General features: G+C 38.2%; 1 protein-coding gene across 4 annotated transcripts in view; it reads right to left on the bottom strand.

Moving 5' to 3' along the window:
- Positions 1-3,025: 3,025 nt before the first annotated feature.
- The window catches only part of SLC41A2 (solute carrier family 41 member 2), a 129,954-nt gene continuing 108,335 nt past the window's right edge, over positions 3,026-24,644 (bottom strand). For all 4 annotated transcript variants that reach the window (XM_070454022.1, XM_070454021.1, XM_070454024.1 and 1 more), the window contains exon 12: positions 3,026-6,459. In XM_070454022.1, the coding sequence (XP_070310123.1) occupies positions 6,274-6,459 (186 nt within the window). In that variant the 3' untranslated portion in view covers positions 3,026-6,273. The remainder of the gene's footprint in view (positions 6,460-24,644) is intronic.

Raw genomic sequence — 24,644 nt, 5'->3', positions numbered from 1 at the left:
CGTGCTACTCTGCGTAGTCACGCAGTCGGGTCCCACTCTCTGCGACCCCAGGGGCTGCAGCCCTCCAGGCTCCTCTGTCCATCGCACTCTCCAGGCAAGAACACTGGCGTGTGTTAGCAATTCTGATACCCCAACACACGTGTATTGGAACTGGACAATTAAGTAAATACATAGCAGATGGTGAGCCAGGCTTCTCATTGTTGGAATTTATGGGTAAGCAAGAGGAAGAGGCTAGAATAATCCTCGCAATAACAGAGTTGGAGACATCAGTATGAACTCATGTTTATCTTAATATATAGACGGCTACACATAGAAATATTTACATGGAGATGTAGATGCATAGGTTAGTATACACATGTTTCCTTGCTCTCTTAGCTGAGAGGGCCTGCAAGCAACCACTGCCCAGTAGCAACGAATACACCAGCGCCCAGACAGTGGTTTCTAATGCTATTTTCCAATAAAAGGAATGAGGGCTCCTTGCAGAAATTGCTAATTCTGAGACTGGGGCAGGAAATGAACAAGATGAGCCTTAAAAGTTCCAGTCATGAGGAAAAAAATTGTAACGAGGTGTGGGTACAGATAGTAACTAGACTTATTGGGGTGATCATTTTTATAATATATACATATATGGAATTGCTGTGCTGTATAATAACCAGAAACTAATAGAATGTCATGTCAAATATATCTCAATAAATTTTTTTTAATTTAAAGAATAAAATAGGCAATTTCTCCAATATTTGCTAGGCTCATATCTCATAGATAATTTATGTATGAAGAACTCCTACTACTCAAAAGACAGCCCAATGAGTTGAAGATGTTTGTGCTATAGTACTCTTAGGAAACATGATGTAGCCTTGGGACTAGGAAGACATTCTAACATCTCTTATGGCACACAAAATCAATGTGTTTATTCCATTACAGCAAAATGCTTCTTTGCTAAGACCAAGATGAAATAATATGAGGTTTCTTTTATGTCCACCTTCTGGCAAGTCTTTATCATACATGGGTGTTGAATTTTGTCAAAAGCTTTCCCTCTATCTATTGAGATGATGATATGATTTCTATTCTTCAGTTAATGTGACATATCACATTGATTTGCAGGTACTGAAGCATCCTTGCATCCCTGGGATGAATCCCACTTGATCACTGTTGTGATGCTTTTAATGTATTGGTAGATTCAGTCTGCTCTATTTCATTGAGGATTTTTTGTGTCTGTGTTCATCAGTGATACTGGCCTATCTTTTTTGTGGTATCTTTGTCTGATTTTGGTATCAGGGTGATGGTGGCCTCATTGAATGAGTTTGGGAGTGTTCCTTCCTCTACAATTTTTTGAAGAGGATAGGTATTTCAGAAGTTTCAGAAGGACAGGTATTAACTTTTCTCTAAATGTTTGATTTAGAGAAGCCATCAAGTCCTAGGCTTTTGTTTGTTGGTAGTTTTCAACTTCAGTTCTGATTGATCTATTCATATTTTCTATTTCTTCTTGGTTCAGTCTTGAGAGATTGTATCTTTCTAAGTAAGCATTTGTCTATTTCTTCTAGGTTGTCCATTTTATTGGCATATAGTTGCTTGTAGTAGTCTCTTAGGATCCTTTGTATTTCTGTGGTATCCATGGTTACTTCTCCTTATTCATTTTTATTGAGTGCTTTCCTTTTTTTTTCTTGATCAGTCTCTGCCTAAGGGTTTATCAATCTTGTTTATCTTTTCAAAGAACCAGCTTTTAGTTTCATTGATCATTTTCATCTCTATTTATTCTGCTCTGATCTTTATGATTTCCTTCCTTCTACTTTCGATTTTGTTTGTTCTTCTTTCTCTACTTTGCTTTGTGTTTTGTGAGGCGGTTTACTTGAGATTTTTCTTGTATCCTGAGGTAAGACTGTATTGCTATAAACTTTCCTCTTAGAGTTGCTTTTGCTACATCCAATAGGTTTTGGATTGTGATGTTTTCATTTTCATTTGTCTATAGGCATCTTAAAAATTTCTTCTTTGATTTCTTCAGTGATCCTTCGGTAGTTTAGTATGAAAATACAAATGTGGAGCTCAGGTGAGAGGTCTGGACTGAGAAATTTAGGTAATAGGTACAGATGTCATTTGAAACAATCAGGCGAGGTCACCTAGGGATAAAAAATAGAGAAATGATAATAAAAACCGAGCTGCAGGGCATTCCAATGCTTAGAGGTTAAGAGGTAGAGTAACCACCAGCAAGACGAAGACGAGGCTTCCAGCAATGCAGAAAGGAAAGCAAAAGCAGATTTTTTTTACAAGTCAAGTGAAGAACGTATTTCAAGGAAGGAGGAGACTCTGTCAAATACCTTTAGAAACTAAGATGAGGATAAGGAAATCAACTCTGAATATTCACTGGAAGGACTGATGCTGAAGCTGAAGCTCCAATAATTTGGCCACCTGATATGAAGAACCAACTCATTGGAAAAGACCCTGATGCTGGGAAAGATCGAAAGCAACAGGAGAAGGGGGTGGCAGAGAATGATATGGTTAGATAGCATCACCGACTCAATGGACCTGAGTTTCAGCAAGCTCTGGGAGATGATGAAGGACAGGGGAGCCTGACGAGGTCAGTCCATGGGGTCACAAAGAGTCAGACATGACTTAACAACTGAACAACAAGATGAGGATTCTTACTGAGAACTAAGCACTAGATTTGCAACATGGAGATCACTGGTGACCTCAACAGGTATACTTTCGGTAGAGTGGTAGGGACAAAAGCCTGATCTCCCAAAGAGTGAAGTGATTAGACAAATAGTGGAGGCCGCTGGGCCTTTGAGGGTTAGCTTCATGTCCGAGGTTATGAATTTAAAGATTTGTTGTGTGTTCTTCATGAGCCATGCTCAGCTGTTCAAGTGTAGGCAAAGCATTGGCAGAGAGCTGTATTTAACCAGAGCTGTCCAACAGGAATGAAGGAGATAGTCGAGGATGTCTGAATTGACGGGCCAAGAAATGTAAACTGAATAATGAGGACAGTACTTAAGAGTGAAAAAGTGGTAAAGCAGTAAAGTGGAGGTCTAGGTGTGGTCAGAGCTCAATTTATTATGCTCATAAACAACATACATACATTCTCTTCTGGGTGAGTTCCACAAGGCCAAATGTTCATCTAGTTTATCAAGAAGTAAGTACAATAAGGCTGGGTAAATATGTCTTAAATTTTATTATTTGAGTTTACAACAATTCAGAGATGGCAGATGCCCATTATAAATGGGTATGCTATACAGGAGCTGTATTATAAGGCAAGGAAACCCGATCACTGAAAGACCCCTAAAAATGTACTTCATTTGGCTACATCATTGATAGTCTGTGCCATAGAATTTTCAGTGTCTCCCAGAAGATACATTACTAAAAGTTTCTATTTTATTAGGTTCTAAGAAACTTTATTTCTTAAAGAATAGAAAGCGATTGGCGGGCAAAAATAAAGTCTTTGAAAAGATTATCCGTGTTTAAATAAAGTGCCTGATAAATTAGTGAGAAGAGGAAGTTCAGAAAGCAAACTTATGTGGTGTAAAAATAAACTTTGCTAATTTGCTTTACATACAACTGATAATAAATGCATTTTGTGCGTAGGCAAAGTTATCTTATTCATTCTATATTTATGTAAAGGCTTTCAAAAAAAAGTAAAAATAATTTAAAAGAGTTTAAATCTTTCATAAATTAATTCAGCTAATTGGTGACTGATTTTTACAAGTCTTAATTTTTTTCCCCATTACATGTCTTTTAGATATTTTATTGCTGTAACAAAGATTGTGTAGCAAAAAAGAAAGAGGACAGAACTCAAATCAGTCATTCTAGTCATTTATTAGCATCTATGGAAAACAGCTAGATTTGGGAAGGCAATTAAATATTCTATGAAATAAGGCATTGTCCTTTCTTCTAAAGTTTTCATTTACCTTTGATTTCCTTGGTCTTAGGAACATGAATAATTTTAGAGTTTAGCTATATTTACCAGTAAGATACATTAAATGAAGATTTCCCTGTCCGAAGTTGGAAAGATATAGCAATACTCTATTCTACTTTAGAAAATTTTGTTTCTGTGGTTGATTTCCTCAGAGTTGACAAGTTGTATACATTTGGTACATTTGGAGGGTCACAGAAAAAGAACTGGCTTAGGAGATTGATGATCTAGACTAAATCACAATTTGGGGCCCTTTGTAGCTGTGCAACATTAAAAATGTAACTTGGCTGACTTTCGCTTCCTTCTGCTATAAAATAGAGATAGGAATATCTATCTGACCTATTTCACATGTACTATTGTGAGAACTAAATAACATGATGTATTTGAATGTGCTTCGGAATATGTAATGCACTAAAGTTGTTGGTAAATCCTTTAAAAATGTGATTTGCTATCCATTTTTTAGGTAAAAAAATGAAAACAGAAATTGCTGGGAAATATAAATGCTTATGAATTATACAGCCCAAATATAAATAATTTACAAGTGCTTTATAACAAAATCAAAGAAATTATTTACGGATTTTTTTAAATAAAAAATTTTGCAGAATGTTCATTACATGATATTATAACTCTCCAAAGGAGAAATTCTATAATTAGTTCAGTTCTCTGCCTTACAACTTCATTATAAGGCAGAAGAATGGAATAATCAAAGTTTTAAAATAAGCAAAATATATAATTCTAAACCACAGTCCCTTTATTTTAAAGAGCTTAATAAGAACACTTCCCTCAATATATATACAAACAACCTACTATTTATATAATGTTAACACTAACTCACAATTTAAACCATGATGATCAAAGTCAATGTGCATTTCTTCTTCCCTTTATCAGTTAGATTATTAAATATCTGACAATCTTGAGAGATTCCACTGTATTTTTCAAAATGTATGTAATATAAAAAATGCTTACCTATTGAATTACCAAGGTGTTGGTCAAGTGTTTCGAATACAGATCAGAGTTTTAGAAAAATATTTGAGAACCACAGCAGCGTACCTGATAGTCCCATGCAGATGTGAACCTGTGCGGAGATGGTATGCACAGGCAGGAACAGGAACTGAGGTGACCCACCAACTCCGCCTTTAAAATGGCAAGCCTGCAAGTTTCAGCAGACCTCTTAAGGAGAACAAACGAACCATCTGCTCATTCTAAATCTTATGCTATTTTGATTACATTAAATGTTACCTTTTTAAAAAAAATAAGAAGGAGTATTAATTGTAATGTAGCTAACAAATACTAAATTCTGGGCAAGAGCAAAATTTTTATGCCACGTGACAAAAGCATGTCAATAAAATATGCTAAAGAATAACTGCTGCTGCTGCTCCTGCTAAGTTGCTTCAGTCGTGTCCGACTCTGTGCGACCCCATAGATGGCAGCCCACCAGGCTCCCCCGTCCCTGGGATTCTCCAGGCAAGAACACTGGAGTGGGTTGCCATTTCCTTCTCCAGAATGCTAATATCCCACTATGATCTTCGCTATCAACAAGCCAAGATTCAGCACTCCATCAACAGCTTCTGTCTCTCTCTTTCACACACACACACACAATTTCTCATACCATCTTGATCTACAAATGCTGCTCAGGTTATCTCATTTTGGACTACTAAGTCTTCTGAAAAAGATCAACCTTCTTTCAATAAATCAATCATCAAAATGACCTGTTGCTTTCACTAAAGGCAATTCTGTGTTTAAAGGATAGCCTGCAGAGAACTTGCAGGGCTGAAATAAAATTAGCATTGGCACAGAGAAATTCATACAAGCAGATAAAAGTGAGTTTATCTCATACTCAGCAGAACATATTGAGGTCAGGTGAGGAGCAAACAAATTGGTAAATGGATCATCAGCTGGCAGAGAGGTGAGCATAAATAAAACAAGCTTGCTTGGGCCCCTTTCATTTTAAAGTTTGCTTTGCAGAACAAATACATCTGTGAGACAAGAAAGATGAAACCAGAACTCTTGGCATTAAACAGTAAGTTAAACAGTAAGACAATACATTTCTGCTATGTCTGTGGTTCTAAAATTATTCATTGTAAACATCCTATATTCCTTTCTAGTTAATCAATTTCAGAGCTTGAGCTTGTGTCTATGTCTATGTCAAATTATCATTTATTCTATGAAAAGCAGCACAAATACTGTTCATTCTCATTTCAACACAAATTCCTTAAAAAAAAAAAGTGTTAAGGCCATTTAATGGAATCAGGGCCAACTGAAGACTACCCTGGCAGAAGTCATACTACCGAATTAAAAATTGTGAAAAAGAGTCATAAGTGGTTGTCTTGTGATTTCCTTCTTGGTTACGTGAGAGTGGCTTGTAGGATTTATTAGTCTCCAACATCTCCATCTCGATCTCCAATAAGCCATAGAAAATGAAAACTTAAGGCCAACAAGGCTGTCCCAAGCAGATCACCCAGCGCCGTCAGATAGGGGATGGAGAAGCTATCTGGGTCCTTTCCTTTCCTCCAGAAATGATGCACCATCCAGTCAGCGATCCACAGTAAGGTAAACACCTAGAAAAGAACATCAAAGATTATTCCTGTCGCTTGGACAGTCCCAGCCCAGTAAATACAGCCATTAGCCTAGGCCATGGCTCTCTGAAAGGAACAATATGTGTCTAGGAGAAAAAATTAATTGACAAGAACATTTTCTTTTCACCAGAAAAAAGTACTATGTGCCTCTGCAATTAATGAAGCTTTCGGGCTTCCCTGGAGGCTCAGTGGTAAAGAATCTGCCTACCAATGCAAGGGACGTGGGCTCGATCCCTGGTCCAGGAAGATCCCACGTGCTGCAGGGCAAATAAGCCAGTGAACCACCACCATTGAGCCTGTGTTTTAGAGCCCGGGAGCTGCAACAACTGAAGCCCACACAACCTAGAGCCTGTGTGCTGCAACAAGAAAAGCCACTAAAATGAGAAGCCCGTGCATCACGACTAGAGAAAAGCCCACGCAGCAAGGAGACCCAGTACAGCCAAAAAACAAATAGATTTGAGCTTTTCTTCAACTTGTCACATATATCTTCTCATTTTCTTCTAGCCTCCCCCAAACTACCACGAGCCTTAACTTTAGTAGTATTGTACATTTTGCCAAACCACTATCGTTTCAACTCACTGCATCACTGTTGTAAAGGTCAAAAATTGGAAATAACCTAAAATGTTTAATGATTCAAGAATGGCTAAATTAACACTTAGGTCATACAACTGAAGGGTTTCCCAGGTGGCACTAGTGGTAAAGAACCTGCCTGCCAATGCAGGAGACATAAGAAATGTGGGTTTGATTCCTGGGTCAGAAAGATCCCCTGGAGGAGGGCATGGCAACCCATTCCAGTATTCTTGCCTGGAGAATCGCTTGGACGGAGGAGCCTGGCAGGCTACAGTCCACAGAGTTGCAAAGAGTCAGATATGACTGAAGCAACTTAGCATGCATGCATAGTTAACAGTGGGATTCTTCAGACCTTCATTTTGTTCTGAGGGACAGGCAGGAGTCTAACTCCCCAGAGAGGAGGTGAGATGTTCAGAATTGGAGGGCTCCCCTGAAATGGCCAACCACCCCTGCCCCAATCCTCCAATAGTAAAGTGCCCAGTCAACCACCCTCTCCCACCGCTAAGCTACTTAGCCTCTCCACGCCTCAGTTGCCTTTCTGTAAAATACAGAAAACAATCCCTCTCTCACAGAGAGGATAACCTGAGCATTAAATAGTGCAGAACACTTAGAACAGTGCTGGACACGCAGGAAGAACATAACCACTATCTGCTATGATGTAAAAGAAACCAGGTCATACATGAAGAAACAAGAACCGGACCTTTCAACATCTGCAGCAGGAGAAGAGCTAGCCATACCTTCAAAATCCTGGGAGAATACTTCTGACTAAACCTGCGCCCAGTTTATCAACCGAGGGCTGAGGATAAACTAGAGACACCGTAAGACAAGCCGGCACTCGGGAAAACTCTCCCCTGTTCTCTTTGGAACTTTCTTGAAAATGTGTTGATGCAAAATGAGGGCGAGAACCAAGAAAGAGAAAGACCTGAGGGGCTTCCCTGGAGGTCCAGTGGCTGAGACTCCAGGCTCCCAGTGCAGGGGGCCTGGGTGTGATACCTGGGCAGGGAACCAGATCTCACATGCCACAACTAAAGGTCCCGTATGCTACAAATAAGACCTGGCATAGCCAAATATATATATATATATATATATATATATTTTTTTTTTTAATAGAGAAAAAAACCTGAGATGCAGAAAATAGAAGTGCCCACCTAAGAGAGAGTGAGGGAAAGATCCAGAGAGAGACAGACACAGTAGGCTGGGAACAGAGACCAGACAGAGCTGGAGGTTGGAGTCTTCCGGAGGTGAAGTCTCCAGGAAAAAGGCGAGCTGGGAAATTATCTAACAGAGTTTGGGGGAAGGGACTAATTATAGGTGGGTGATAGATATGATGGGACATTTCAGAAAAAATTAAAGATGGGTATACAGAAAGCTGAGGAGGGCATGGCAACCCACTCTAGTATTCTTGCCTGGAGAATCCCTTGGGCAAAGGAGCCTGGTGGGCTATGGTCCACGGGGTTGTGCAGAGTTGTACACGCCTGAAGCAACCAAGCAAACATGCACACAGAAAGCTATGAATGTGAGAAAACAGGGCAATTATCTCCAGAAGAAATTAAGAGAGATAAAAAGAAAGGAAATGTATTGTAATACACAATGTGGCTCTGTGATCAACGATATTTACAGCATAGAATAGAAATGATATTTATTATATAAAAATTGACCGTTACTGCATTAGGAGGTTGAAAGTTGGGGAAATAAAGCATGGAGTTAGATAGCTAATCTCACTACCATACGTGTGAGTCCACAAATATTTTTTTAAATTGATAGAGCAAAATTAGCAATGCAGAGATAAATAACAGAAGAAATAGCTACATGAGCTCTGGAGGACTATCAGTATTGAGCATTTTATCCCCCCTAACACATAAAATATCTTTTGTTAATATACATAAAATATCCTGCTTCAATAGGTGATGCATGCATGGGCTATGAAGCAAATTTAATGTAACTGGTCTTAAAACAGCAAATAGAATAAAATGAATATAATGAAATAGAATAGAAAGGATCAGCATGTAAAAAAAAGTACTAGCAGGTACAGCACACAGTAAGGATAAAACTTTAATTTCAGTTATGAAAGTATATGTTTAAAAAACATATAAATGTGTGTGTGTGCATGCATGCTCAGGCGCTTCAGTCATGTCCAGTTCATCACGACACCATGGACTGTAGCCCTCCAGGCTCCTCTGCCCACGGGATTCTCCAGGCAAGAATACTGGAGTGGGTTGCCATGCCCTCCTCCAGGATAAATATGTGTGCATTTATTGAAATACAAATTTCTTTTTTTTTTTTTTTCATTTGAGATGTAGTCACCTTTTATTTTTTTTTCTATTTTTTATTTTTTCATTTATTTTTATTAGTTGGAGGCTAATTACTTTACATCATTACAGTAGTTTTTGTTATACATTGAAATGAATTAGCCATGGATTTACATGTATTCCCCATCCCAGTCCCCCCTCCCACCTCCCTCTCCACCCGATCCCTCTGGGTCTTCCCAGTGCACCAGGCCCGAGCACTTGTCTCATGTACCCAACCTGGGCTGGTTATCTGTTTCACCCTAGATAATATACATGTTTCAATGCTGTTCTCTTGAAACATCCGACCCTCGCCTTCTTTCTTACTGAGATCAAAAACATTTGAAAGCTACTGATCTAATATGTACATCTTACTGTTACATTCCAGGGGTCTAATACATAACTCCTCAGAAGGGGAAAACCACATCTTTCTATTTGATCTCTTGGTTTCCAGCAAAACACTTGTACATGACAAGCCTGCAGCCAATGGCTGGTATTGAAGAGGCTCTATCACCGAGTAACTATGTTTCTGTCAACAAGTGAAGAAACCTCTAAGTATTAGTTTCCTCATCTCTAAAATGAGACTCACAGGCTAGTTGCAGAAATTAAGTGAGATATAAAGGGTTAAGCAAATGTTTGGTACATAATAAGCACTCAATAAATATTAATGCCATCATCATTGATCGTGAATTGTTACACTGTCTCAGAATTTACCACCTTTATTTAAAAGGTAATTTGGAACAGAAGTATGACTTCTCACCTTTCTAAGCCTTAGTTTGGACTTCTTTAAAATGAGTGAATCGATGTCTCCGTGGTCTGTTTTAGTTCTAAAGTACAAAGGTAAGAAATCTGTGGTCATAAACCACATAGTGATCACTCTCCTTAACTTAGCCTGTCTTCCTCCACCTCTCCCACATTCTAAGTCTCATAATTGAACTTAAGTTCTCTTCCCACGCAATTTTTTTTTCAATGCATAAGTTATTTGATATTTATTTATTGGTTTGTTCGTTCAACAAATATTTATTGAGCATCTACTATGGGGTCAGGTACTACACACAAATAAACAAATATTCTTGCCCTTTCACAGCTAACATTCCAACAGGGAGAAACAAAAAATTTTTAAAACACAAATAAATAACACAGTATATTAAAAGATGATAGATACCGTGGGAAAAATAGAGCACGGTAATAGGAGACAGCAATGGAGAGAAGGAATGAAATTTTAAATTTTGTGTGTTTTAACTAAGTTAAGGAAGCTGAAGTCTCTGTTTAAAAAAGAGAAAAAAGTATTGTTTCATGTTCCTTTCTCTGGGAACATACTCTCTACCATGACTAATTTTGTTAATGCTCTGCTGAAGCTGGAGACAAATTTCCTTCTAAAGCAAATAAATAATTAATAATTAAGGTGAATAAAAATAAATACCACATAATTAAATACCTAAAGACACTATTATTAAATAATGGTAACAGTGCTCCATAAACTTTCTTTTTAAAGGTATTGTGATGGCTTAAAGTTCAAGCAGGTTTAAACGTATTGTTTTTGGCATGTTAACAAAGGATATCAGTGTTTCTTGGAACACTGTGTATAAATGAATCATTAAAATCACAGTAAGTATCAGATACTTCTTAATGCAACATGTTTTATTTTCAAACTAAATGATAAGGAATGTATGCTTTTTTACTTGGAAAACACATCAAAAACCTAACCAAGCGTTGACTGTATTTTCACATGGTCTGTTTGTGTTTATGAAATATGCATAACTTCTTTGGGTAAATATACCTCCTGAAAAGGCAACTCTGTAGCCCCAGCTACTTATGCACATTCTAGTTGTATTATTTGGAATCTAAATAAATATATAAAGCACAAGAATATATATATTTGCTTTGGACAATTGATTTCCTTGGCCAGTTCCTTTTCTGAGCTAGAATCAACATTCTCATCCATGAGCATCCCCTCAATGCCCCATTGCCAGTAACAGCCTTATGTATCATGTGAAGAAAGATGATTTCTTTGGGAGAGGAATGCTTAGAAATATGATACAAATAAACACAAGGAATAGCAAATTAGTACATTTCTTCCTAAGCCCTAACTTATAAAGGCAGAATTCATTTTACCTATAAAAATGTGCTTCCTTAATCCAGTTTCCAGACTAGAAATGCTACTCATTAAAATATAGTATTTAAACGTCTGCTAAGAATAATTTAGGATTATTAGTCAACAGGAATTCAATCTACTCCTGATATACAAATAAAAGCATCTTTTCTTTGGCCTAAATTATTTTTGTGAGGTGGGAGGTGAGGGAAGGTAGGAAATGAAGGAAACTTATTTTGAGAAGGAGCCCATAATAGTCACCAAACTTCTTAAGAAGTCCATGGCACAAAAATGGTTAGACCTTCTTAGAATGGAAGGACCTGTCTTCTATCCAAAAGAAACCCTTAGAATGTGTTCAGGAGACAAGATAACAATATTCACAGCCTTGATTTTTAATAGCAAAAAATTACAATCTAAGGCTCCCCAGGTGGCTCAGTGGTAAAGAATCTGCTTGCTAATGCAAGCTGCACAAGAGACGCAGGTTTGATCCAACTAAAATAGGTTAATAATAGGTACACATATGAATGAATCTCAAATACAATGCTGAGCAAAAGAAGAAAGTCACTTAACACAAATTCACTATGATTTTATTTTTTACAAGTTTCAAAACCATGTAAAACTAAAAAAATATATTTTTTGGTATTCAAATAAATGCACTGAATCATAAGGAAGAGCAAACACTCATTAGGTATACAATTATGAATGGTTTGCTTTGAGGAGGAGGAAGGAACACAGAGGTAGCTTTAAAAGGTGTAGGTTCTAGGTTACTGGTAGTTCCTAATTCTTCAGCTGACTAGTGAGTGTCCTGGTGGTCACTGTATTATTATTTTTTATATCATATTCATGTCATTGTTGTTCATCTATTCAATATTTAATACACAGTTGAACTTTTTTAAAAAATACAGTAATTTTTGCCAAAGCATCATTAACTCTGGGCTTCCCTGGTGGCTCAGATGGTAAAGAATTCGCCTGCAATGTGGAGACCTGGGCTCAATCCCTGGGTTGGGAAGATCCCCTGGAGGAGGGCATGGCAACCCACTCCAGTATTCTTGTCTGAAGAATCCTCATGAACAGAGGAGCCTGGTGGGCTACAGTCCATGGGGTTGCAAAGAGTCGGACCAGACTGAACGACTAAGCACAGCATATTAACCCAGTGATTCTTGCCACTGGTCATGTTATTCCATTCCAATCATGCAAAGACCAGTGATAGCTAAGGTCACTTAATATTATGAAATGATAACCTGAAATCCAGCAGAAATTCCAACTAAATAAAATGTCTCTTAGTTTAATAACAGTAATAATAAAAGATTGAAATAAAACATACAAACTGCTAGAGGAAATTAACAGTTATTGACTGCCTACTACATGCTTCCTCCTGAGAAGCCTGTATGCAGGTCAAGAAGCAACAGTTAGAACTGGACATGGAACAATGGATGGGTTCCAAATTGGGAAAAGAGTACATCAAGGCTGTATATTGTCATCCTGCTTATTTAACGTCTATGCAGACTACATCACGTGAAATGCCAGGCTGGATGAATTACAAGCCGGAATCAAGATTGTCAGGAAAAATATCAACAACCTCAGATATGCAGATGATACCACCATTCTAATGGTAGAAAGCAAAGAGACACTAAAGAGCCTCTTGATGAGGGTAAGAGAGGAGAGTGAAAAAGTTGGCTTAAAACTCAATATTCAAAACTCTAAGATCATGGCATCCGGTCCCATCACATGGCAAATAGATGGGGAAACAATGGAAACTGACAGACTTTATTTTCTTGGGATCCAAAATCACTGCAGACGTTGACTACAGCCACAAAATTAAACGACGCTTGGTCCGTGGAAGAAAAGCAATAACAAATCTAGACAGCATATTAAAAAGCAGAGACATCACTTCACCAAAAAGGTCTGTATAGTCAAAGCTATGGTTTTTCTAGTAGTCATGTATGGATGTAAGAGTTGGACCATAAAGAAGTCTAAGTGCTGAAGAATTGATACTTTTTTTTTTGAACTGTGGTGCTGAAGACTCTTTGAGAGTCCCTTGGACAGCAAGGAGATCAAACCAGTCAATCCTAAAGGAAATCAACCTAGAATATTCATTGGAAAGACTGACACTGAAGCTCAAATGCTTTGGCCACCTGATGCAAAGAGCTAACTCATTGGAAAAGATGCTAATGTCAGGAAAAATTGAAAGCAGGAAGAGAAGGGGACGACAGAGGATGAGATGGTTGGATGGCACCATCGACTCAGTGGACATGAACTTGAGCAAACTCCGGGAGATGGTGAGGGAGAGGGAAGCCTGGCATGCTGCAGTCCATGGGGCTGCAGACTCAGACACAACTCAGTGACTGACCTGAACTGAACTACATGCTAAACAGAATTACTTTAAAGATGCTACTATCCATAGAATATTAGGAAAATATGCAATCAGTAAGATCAAATCCTGAACACCTCAAGTGTTCCTTCCTTACCCTCTGCCTGAAGCCTGAAAGGTGGCTCTGCTTCTGTACCTTCCCTTTTCAAACAGGAAGACTTTGTTGCCCAGAGAAACATTTCAGGGGAAAAAAGAATATTCAATCACTTAAAACTATTAATGTTTATTGAATGCCTTTCTAATACATAACTCAAGTCTGAGAAATAATTTTTTAAAATAGCACACCAAAATATTTATGGTGGTGATCTAAGAGTATGGGGATTTTGGACTGTCAGTCTCCCTGACTCCAAACTATACTACAAAGAGCCAGCAATCAGAACATTATGGTACTGGCACAAAAACAGACATTAGATCAATGAAACAGGACAGAGAGCCCAGAAACAAACCTGTGTACCTATGCTCACTTAATCTACAATACAGAAGGCAAGAATATACAGTGGAGACAAGACAGTCTCTCCAATAAAGTGGTGCTGTGAAAAGTGGACAGCTACATGTAGAAGAATGAACAGTCTGCAACACCATACACAAAGATAAACTGAAAATGGATTAAAGACCAAATACTATAAGTCTCCTAGAGGAAAACACAAGCAGAACACTCTTTGATATGAAGTGCAGCAATATTTTTTGTATCTGTCTCCTACAGCAATGGAAATGAAAACAAAAATAAACAAATGGGACCTAATTAAACATTTTTGCACAGCAAAGGAAACCATAAACAAAATGAAAACAGAACCCATGGAATGGAAGAAAATACTTGCAAATGATGCAACTGACAAGGGGTTAATCTCCAAAATATACAAACAGCTTATATAGCTCAAAAAAAAAAATTTAAAAAAAAAAGGACAGAAGGTCTAAATAGACATTTCTCCAAAGAAGACAGATGACCAAGAAGCACATGAAAGACGCTCAACACTGCTAATTATTAGAGAAATGCAAATCAAAACTACAATGAGCTTTCACCTTACACCAGTCAGAATGGTCATCATTAAAAAATATAGAAACAATAAATGCAGGAGAGGATCTGTGAAAAGGAAATCCTCCCACACTGTTGGTGGGAATGTAAATTGGTACAACCACTATGGAGAACAGTGTGGAGATTCCTTAAAAACAAAAAAAATAGAACTATTATATGACCTTGCAACCCCATTCCTGGACATGTATTTGCAGAAAGCCATAACTGAACAGATTACATGCACCCCAATATTCACATCAGCACTATTTACAATAGCCAAGACATGAAAGCAACCTAAATGTCCACTAACAGATGAACAGACAGAAGATGTAGTACCTATGAATGATGGAACACTACTCAGCCATAAAAGAATGAAATAACGCCAATTGCAGCAACATGGATGCAACTAAAGATTATCATACTAAGTGAAGGAAGTCAGAGAAAGACAAATATATCACTTATATGTGGAATCAAAAAGATGATACAAATGAACTTATTTATAAAACAGAAACAGACTCACATAATTAGAAAACAAACATCATACCAAAGGGGAAGAGGGGGAAGGGGATAAATTAGGAGGTTGGGATTAACATATACACACTACTATATATAAAAAAGATAACCAACAAGGACCTACTGTATAGCACAGCAAACTCAACTCAATACTCCAATAACCTATATGAGAAAAGAATCTGAAAAAGGATATATATATATATATATATATATACTGAATCACTTTGCTGTATACCAGAAACTAACATAATATTGTAAATCAACTATACTCCAATATAAAATAAAATTTAAAAATCCATTAAAAGCAATAAAATTTAGCATTCTATTTAAGCAGTTAAGCTGTTTCCAAAAAACCTAGTTATAACACTTAAGTAGTCAATTACAGAATATTTTATTTGTATTTGTTAAACATTTAATACTTCTTTAAAAAAAGCATCATCTTCAAATAATTTTATGTATATATTTCACCTCTTCAACAGATTTATTCTCTCATTTAGATGAGGAATCTTGTCAAGTATTTGCCTTATTACCCAAACAAAGTACACTCAATATATCTTGAATCCAATTTAACAAATATTTACCCATATCTAACACAGAAAACACTATGATGAGCTTTCTGGAGCAGCAAGAGAAGAATAAGACATGGTTATTGCTTTCAGTGAGATCAGATTCTAAATAAAGAAACATAACCGAAATGCCAAAAATAATCCAAGAATAATAAAAGCTGAATATTCATTTTATAAATATTTACTGTACCAGGCAGGGACTGGATGCTGAGTCTATGATGATGAATAATACATAATCTCTGAATGAGCCTGAACTAGCAACATACTCTTCTGTTCTCTGGGGGAAAAAAATGGAACAGACCTTTAAGCAGAGCTGGAAAGTAACACCATAGGGAACCTCAAGTGAAGTTCTCCAGAGCACTTCCCGAAGCAGATGACTCACAGAGGCTGATTATTAACTCAAGATTCTCAGAGCAAAGAGCTGAGCACACAGAGCAAACAGCTCCCACCCCAGCCCAGCAAAGGAACAGCTACTGTTACAGATAAGAGAACGGTGTTGGACTTTCTTTTGGCCAACTAGAATGATTGCTGACACTTCATATTATACCCAAATTAATGCTACAGGTGAAATCAATCTGTATCTAAGCTAAAAGAAAAGGCAGTTGGATACCAAGGGAACCATGGGATGTGTTTTCTTGGTCAGGTCTGAAAACTCTCAGGTCATGGTAGTAAAATACATTCTAGTTCCTTCTTGCTCTTGTGCAGTCGCTAAGTCAAGTCCAACTCTTTTGTGACCCCATGGATTATAACCCGCTGGGCTCTTCTGTCCATGAAATTTTCCAGGCAAGAATACTGGAGCAGCTTGCCATTTCCTTCTCCAGGGGATCTTCCCAACTCAGGGGCCGAACCCATGTCTCCTGCCGCTCTGTGCTAGCAGGTGGACTCTTTACCACTGATTCACCAGGGAAGTTCCTTCTTACAATTAGAAGTTCCTTCTGATTAGTCTTGTTTATCTCATATTTAACATTTATTATCCAATGTCTGAAATGTTTCAACCCAGGCACTGTCCCATCGGATGTTTCAATAAATAATTCAAAGACCCCTCCTCCCATACTGATGGACTCAAATTGAAAATCAGATACGCTACTTTCAGGAAGAATTGACAACAAAAGTGAAGTTCTGGATAATCCTTAATGATACTCTGCAGCTTTGACTGAGTGAGGAACAAAGTGGAGACTGAGAAAGTGAAAAGTTCCCACACTCCCAGGAAAAGACTGATCTTTGGCTATGGTAACAAGAAGCCACCAGAACTGGTTTTACGTTCAATCAATAAACAACTTGCCTTATTGAGAACATTTAGAAGGAAGCCAATCAATGACAGTCCTTGCTCCTGAAGTAGGCAACTAGGAACACATTGGGTCCAATAAATATACCTCTGAGGACCAACTACCAATAGTAGTCACACCCAAGTATCCAGACCTCAACAGAGGACATCCGTCTACTCAAGCTTCTGGACATCTGCCCATCCCTGAACTCCATGCGTCCCTGAAACCCTATGAAAGACCAGTAGTTGTTCTGCTTGCAGGGGTTTTGCCTGCTCCCAGCTTAGCTTCTCTACAATGATGAACAATAAAATCAATTTTGTCTTTTTACTTCAAATACTGAATGATAGTCTCATCATTTTTTTACTTCCTTTAAACACCCCTTTTAAAAATGCAAAAATCTTTACTTTCTGCTTTTACATATTTCCCTATATGGTACAAAAATCACAAGTTTGATTAGCTTTGTTATGCAGAACTATTTTTAAGATTAAAAAGGAAGAATGGCACTAAACATCTATTTTTTTAAATAGGAAAAAAATTTAATGATTGAATCACTCAGGTCAATATTGTCTGGCTGAATATCCCAAGGTCACAACCAACCAAGATTTTATTCTCACAAATTTCTTGAAAGATAGTGTTTATGCTTTTCAAGTCAGTGCTTTCACATAGCTGTGTTATAAGATGTTTTTTTTTTTTTAAGCAGATATTGTGAAAATTCCTCTAAGTCATGTCTGCGATTGCAGCAGAACTCAGAGCACAGGAGTAACATCCTTAACCAGAACACGAGAAAAAGAAGGCTCAGCTTCTCTGGTCCTAACAGCATCAGGCTTGACAGGATGGAAAAGAGCTCTCTTTCTGAATGTCTTGCTCCCTGGGGCTCTGGCTTGCCATGCCTCTGATGAGGCAGGCAGTTGTTTCACCTTCTTTGTTTACTGGTCTGGAGCCCAATTATACCTCTCCAGAGGATGATTCATAAATATGGATTTAGGAAAGTGTCTCAATTTTAAGATCCTATAATCTAAGCTATAATAGCATAATACAGTATTGTATCACAAAAAAAGGTAATCCCAGGGCTAAAGTCCCAGGTTTGATCCCTGGGTCAGGAAGATCCCCTGGAGTAGGCAATGGCAACCCGCTCCAATCTTCTTGCCTGGAAAATTCCACAGAGACAGGAGCCTGGAGGGTTACAGTTCATGGGGTCACAGAGTCAGACACTACTGAGTGACAGAGAAACAGGGCTAAAAAGGAATCTCAAAAAATCACCTGTTTCAACTTCCTTCTTTCACTATATTAATCAACTCCTAAAGTTAAACTAGATATTTTTACAACTAGAAAAAATAACTCCATGGAACTATAGGTCTCCCTTTATATTTCCTTTATCATCCTCTTCACAGTTTCCACTCAACCCAAGCTGACAGACAGAAACCCACGAACAGACAGGGGCCGAAGAGTCACACAGGAAGAATTCAGGGGTCCTTACTTCCCAGCTGGAATCTGGTGGATTTAAATCCTGATGAAGGAGGAAAAATGTGCGTGAAATCAGACAAGCTGTTAAAATCTCTTCATTGCTTAGCTCTTTCCTTTGAGATGGCATCTGGGAATAGGATTTAACTTAATGTCATAATTAAAGGCTTCCCTGATAGCTCAGTTGGTAAAGAATCCACTTGCAATGCAGGAGACCCTGGTTTGATTCCTGGGTTAGGAAGATCCTCTGGAGAAGGGATAGGCTACCCACTCCAGTATTCTTGGGCTTCCCTTGTGGCTCAGCTGATAAAAAGAATCCGCCTGCAATGCAGGAGATCTGGGTTTGATCTCGGGGTTGGGAAAATCCCCTGGAAATTCTGGCCTACAGAATTCCAAGGACTATACACTGCATGGGGTCGCAGAGAGTCAGACACGACTGATTGACTTTCACTTTCATAATTAAAAAAAGATATAACTGCACCATATAATAGGGGCCTATTATGTGCCAGGTATTTAACATTATAACTACTGTGAAAAGAGGAAACATTATCCTCATTTTACAGGCAAGAACAATGAGACCCCCCAAGGAATTAAGTAACTTACTTGCAATTGACTTGCTCAGCTATTGAGAGTCCCTTGGACTGCAAAGAGATCCAACTGGTCCATTCTAAAGAAGATCAGTCCTGGGTGTTCACTGGAAGGACTGATGTTGAAGTTGAATCTCCAGTACTTTGGCCACCTGATGCAAAGAGCTGACTCATTTGAAAAGACCCTGATGCTGGGAAAGATTGAAGGCAGGAGGAGAAGGGGACGACAGAGGAAGAGATGGCTGGATGGCATCACCGACTCAATGGACATGGGTTTGAGTAAACTCTGGGAGTTGGTGATGGACAGGGAGGCCTGGTGTGCTGCAGTTCATGGGGTTGCAAAAAGTTGGACATGACTGAGCGACTGAACTGAACTGACTGGGTGGTTATCCTGGGATTCCAATTATGGCCACATTGCCACCATATGGCTACGTTGTCCTTACTTAAGGAGCGCAAGGAATGAGTTGGGTATTAGAATCATGAAAGAGATTCAGGACTAGATTCCACCAGGTTCTGATCCTCTCATTGATAACCTGATACTTACTGCCCCAGTAGTCCACAGCCACTAGAGATGATGATATTATAATAATAAGACACTATTGGGGACAGGGAGGGTAGAGGTCTATCCTAAGCCCATTTTGACAGGTGAGAAAACATATGAGAAATTACCTTGATCAACCTGACACAGGCAATGAGTGGGGAAACCAAAGCTCAAGCCCTCTCACATTATATGATGCTGCATCTGAGGAGTGTATCAGATCTCTCAAGTTTGTTGGGAATGGGAAAAATGTTGAAAATCTTCATTCTGTAGAATAAACTGAACTCTTCAGTCTGGACTTCAAGACCCTTTCATGATCTTATCATAATCTGAAATTTTCAACCTTATTTTCCATTATTCCCATAAACTCTTTGCTCCAGAAACTTTTTTACTATTTCTGTAAATTTTCTTACAATTTCTGACAACTATTACTATCGCCTTACCCTGAGTTTTCTCATTTATTCAGTGAAGGACAGGGAAGCCTGGCAAACTGCAGTCCATGCAGTTGGCAGAGTTGGATACACTTAGTGACTGAACAATAACAATTCCCTTTTGCCGAAATGGCATTTTCTGTGGATTGCAAGAAACAAAACTTTATCCATTATAAAACTTCTCTGGAACTTCCATAGTGGTCCAGCAGTTAACACTTGGAGTTTCCAACACAGAGGGCATGGGTTCGATCTCTGGTTGGGGAACTAAGACCACATATTCTTCTTGGTGTGGCCAAAAATAAATAAAAAAATAAAAATAAAATAGAGCTTCCCTCCCCACCTAGAAAAATACCCTCCCACTACTGAAATTCCACAGCACTGAGTCCTTCTCTCGGGATATATTTATGGCCTTGCCTGGATTCCTACTTAACTTCAGTAGGCATAGATCCTAAGTAAACTCTGTGGAATGAATGCCCTTTAGAGGCAGAACACCGGACTGGAAGAACTATGAAGAGCTAACGAAACCAGAGAGAAAAGGCAGCTATAAATCTTCAAAAACTACATCCTAAATACTATGGCCCTCACTAGAAGCAAAACAGTGTCAAACGTGTTCTTGTAAAGTACGTTCAGTGGTTAGCAGTGTTCACTGGATCCAGACTCCATCCTGCTGTGTGGACTTGGACCAGCCGCTCAACTTGTCCACATCAACTGCCCCATCTGTAAATGGAAACTAGTTATAACTTACCTCACTGGGTTGTGGTGAGTATGCAAAGTGAGCTCATGCACATGAAGTGCCCAGTAGAGTGCATGGCTCAGAATATATGCTATATAAGTATTTGTTATTACCCTTTTGTAAATTCATATATATATATATATAGAAAAAGTAGCTAGAGCACCAAACATCGTGAAGGGAATTGTCAGAGAAGGAAAATTTTCAGAATGAACAACTTAGGTGATAATGAGATACGCTGGCTTACATACAAGAGAATCGGTAGTCTTTTCCTCTCAAAAGTCACAGATAAGGAGGAGATAAAGCTGGACACTGTAAAATAACAAGTCACACTGTGGCAGAAATAGGTAAATACAGACTTTTTAGGTAAAATACAGAGATATTAGAACACAGAATACACCTGGGAACCTGAAGGAGATTGTTTTAGGCTGAACAAATGCAAAAACAGATAATTTCTAACAGAAAAACAGACTAATTCAAAATTAGCTATTTGAACTTAGAACACAATTTTTTAGGAAAATAACACTTTATGTGTTGCCTGGGCTCCCTGGCTAACCCATAAAAGCCAAATGAACTTAATATTACCTTAGTAGCAATTATGGACTTTAATATCAAACACTGTCTTAGTTGCCAGATAATTTTAATATTAGCATATACATTACTAACTATGTACAACAATGCTTTGTAACAAATCATCTTTATTGGAGGAGTGGGAATTCACAAAATCAGCTATTGGAAATGCAGGAAGGGATCTGAGTGATCACTGCAGTCACTCTACTTCTGGTTTGCCCAAGACAGTCAGGGTTTATGCCTGTCTCTCTAATCATAATTTGAAGTAGGAAATGGCAACCTACTCCAGTATTCTTGCCTGAAAAATTCTATGGACAGAGGAGCCTGGTGGGCTACAATCCACAGGGTTGCAAAGAGTTGGACACTACTGAACACGCACTAATTCTACCAATCACTTTATACATTAGCTTAGTCCTCCTCACTATCCTCTGAGGGAGGGAAAAAAATAAGGCCAGAGATGTTACGAAACTTGACTAAAGTCATGAAATAAGCAGCAGAGCAGAAATTCAGACTCTGCTCTGACTATGAAGAGCTCTGTGATGTTTCTACAATGTTCTGCATATTGATCTTCCCTTTTTCTCCTTTGTCCTTTGTTATGTGACATATGTGGTGATTTAAACGTTTATAAATACTTTCCTTCTGTGAAAACATTTATTCATTTATCTTTGTAGTTAAAATAATGACAATGAATCATGTGAATGTGACTTCAGAACTAAGACACTGCCAATTAAGATGTTGTTTCTGTTAGGAAATACATGGACCATATTTCTGCCCCAAGCATGTTCTACTAGATGAAAAATGGAAGATGTTTACTCTTAATCTGCATTTGTGCTGTGACCATGTTCATGTTACCAACACAGATCTCAAAACAAATGAACTATTATTTATGAAACAGAAACACTTCTTAGGAAATTCATTATTCAATAGTCAGATTATTAATTTTATTATGAGAGCCATTCATTTGCTCATTTAAATTGGGCTTGGGCTTTGCTGAGAATATTTTTTCTTGAGCAGACATGAACATCCTTAGAAATGTAAGATGGTGCAATTGGCATCTAAGCATAAAATGGCTTCCCTGGTGGAATCTGCCTTCAATGTGGGAGACCCAGGTTTGATCCCTGGGTTGGGAAGACTCCCTGGAGAAAGGAATGGCTACCCACTCCAGTATTCCTGCCTGGAGAATTCCATGGACAAAGGAGCCTGGCAGACCACGGTCCATGGGGTCACAAAGAGTTGGACACTACTGAGTGACTTTCACATTTACTTTTCACTTTCATAAAATGAAAAAACAAAATAAAACACTGCCTACTGAAAAGGCAGCAATAAAAACTAAAGACACTTCTGCTTTTAAAATTATATTAATAAGAAGTATATGGGACCTCCCTGGTAGTCCGGTGGCTAACACTCTGTGCTCCCAATGCAGGGGGGGACCTAGGTTTGATCCCTGGTCAGGGAACTAGATCCCAAATGCCACAACTAAGACCTGGTGCAGCCAAATAAATAAATATTTTTAAAGAAACAAGTATAAGTATTACTATTTTGCTAAGGGAAGTTTCATATTTACTGATATTAATTCAAGCTTCTCACGAGATATAATGTATACTCTGATCTTCCCTTTAAAACCACCCCCCACCCCAAACCTACTAAAGCACTTTTAAAGAATGAAATCCATGCATAAGTGTAAAGTTTGATTCTGAAGGTATACGGGAAGATGCTTATAACTTACTGTTATAAGGAGGTTAAGTCTTCAGCTCCTCTCTAATTATTTCATGCATTTAATTCACTTAAATCTCATTTCCCACAGCTAAGAGAAACCTGTGCAGGGCAGGGACAATATCTTCTATTTCTTTTGTACAGTGACTAGCACCATGCTTGGAAGATTATGAGCATTATACAGTGGGTAAAATCCTGATATTTATATTTTCACCTTTACGAGTTGAGAATTCATCATTCCACCACTGAAGGGAAACATTTTGCCTCCCCCACGTTAAAGAACAGACTCAGTCAGGTTTTCCACAAATGTTCACAAGAATTTCCCATGGTATTTGGTACTGCTAGGAGTTTAGAAAAGTTCTTAGCAAACTAATTTTCAATATTAAACAATCGGTGCCTAAAAGAGGGAATTAAACTTTTCATTTAGAAATGGTTTTGCTTCATTCTTTCTGAATTATATTAACAAACACTTTGTTGGAATTTAATAGGCCTCTCGGGCTAGAAAAGTCTCATTTTTCTTTCCCACTGAACTATTTTATAGCAGAACAAATATTAATATACTCCATATGGGCCTATCTTTTTGCCTTTTGTAGGTTATGTCATCCAAAGTTTAAGCTTTTATCTCTCCACAGACAAAGGAAGCATATTTAGGATTTCAAACACTAAAGTGAACTAGTAGAGGTTTTAAATAGGGAAATGAACTGCAATGAATGCTGTTCTTTCTTTGATGAAGAGATCATCAGTCTGCTTATTTTACTGATAGTTAACTTTGTACCTTCTCAGGTGTATTATGCTGTCCAGGTACTACATCCTTGAAAAAGACTGCAGGGAATGAGGCAAATAAATGAATTAGAAAACCCTGAGGAGATATCAAAATTCCCTTTTGCACATCTTATAAGGAAGGCAAACAAGGTCCATCATAGCCTGGAATACTATTTTATGCCTTTGATTTCACAAATTAACAGGTTCTGAGCAGTCAATGGAGCATTTGAATAAATAAGATGTGAAGGCACAGGCAATGACTGCTTGGCGAGAAAGAATCCAATCATCTCTAAGTCTGCAGAAGAGTGTACACTCTGGTTCTACAAAATCGAAGTTGTGGGTTCCATGAGTCAATTTGATACAGATGAAAAATTCTCGTTTAAAGCCAGCAACTGTACCCTTAGCCACAGCCAGCAGTCTCATAAATGCTGACTGACGGCATAAAAGGTAGAATGGGTGATCAGCATGGTCAGTTTGGTGCCGACCCATTCTTAATGTTGAGAAAACAAAAAAACCCTCAAAATGCAGTGCTGCTGGTGGTGAACTAAACCGACTGCCTTCGGCACATTACTCCAGCCTTGACATATTCCAGTCACCCTGGCTGCTCCTGGGTTCTGGGCAGGAACAAGAGCAAGAGCACAATCCATCACACCTACTGACTTTATGCGGACTTAACGTCACATCACAAAAGCACGTTCATT

This window comes from Odocoileus virginianus, chromosome 23, assembly GCF_023699985.2.
Source record: "Odocoileus virginianus isolate 20LAN1187 ecotype Illinois chromosome 23, Ovbor_1.2, whole genome shotgun sequence".
Lineage (NCBI taxonomy): Eukaryota > Metazoa > Chordata > Mammalia > Artiodactyla > Cervidae > Odocoileus > Odocoileus virginianus.
Note: the sequence above shows the minus strand (reverse complement) of the source record. Positions and strands in the feature narration are given on the sequence as shown.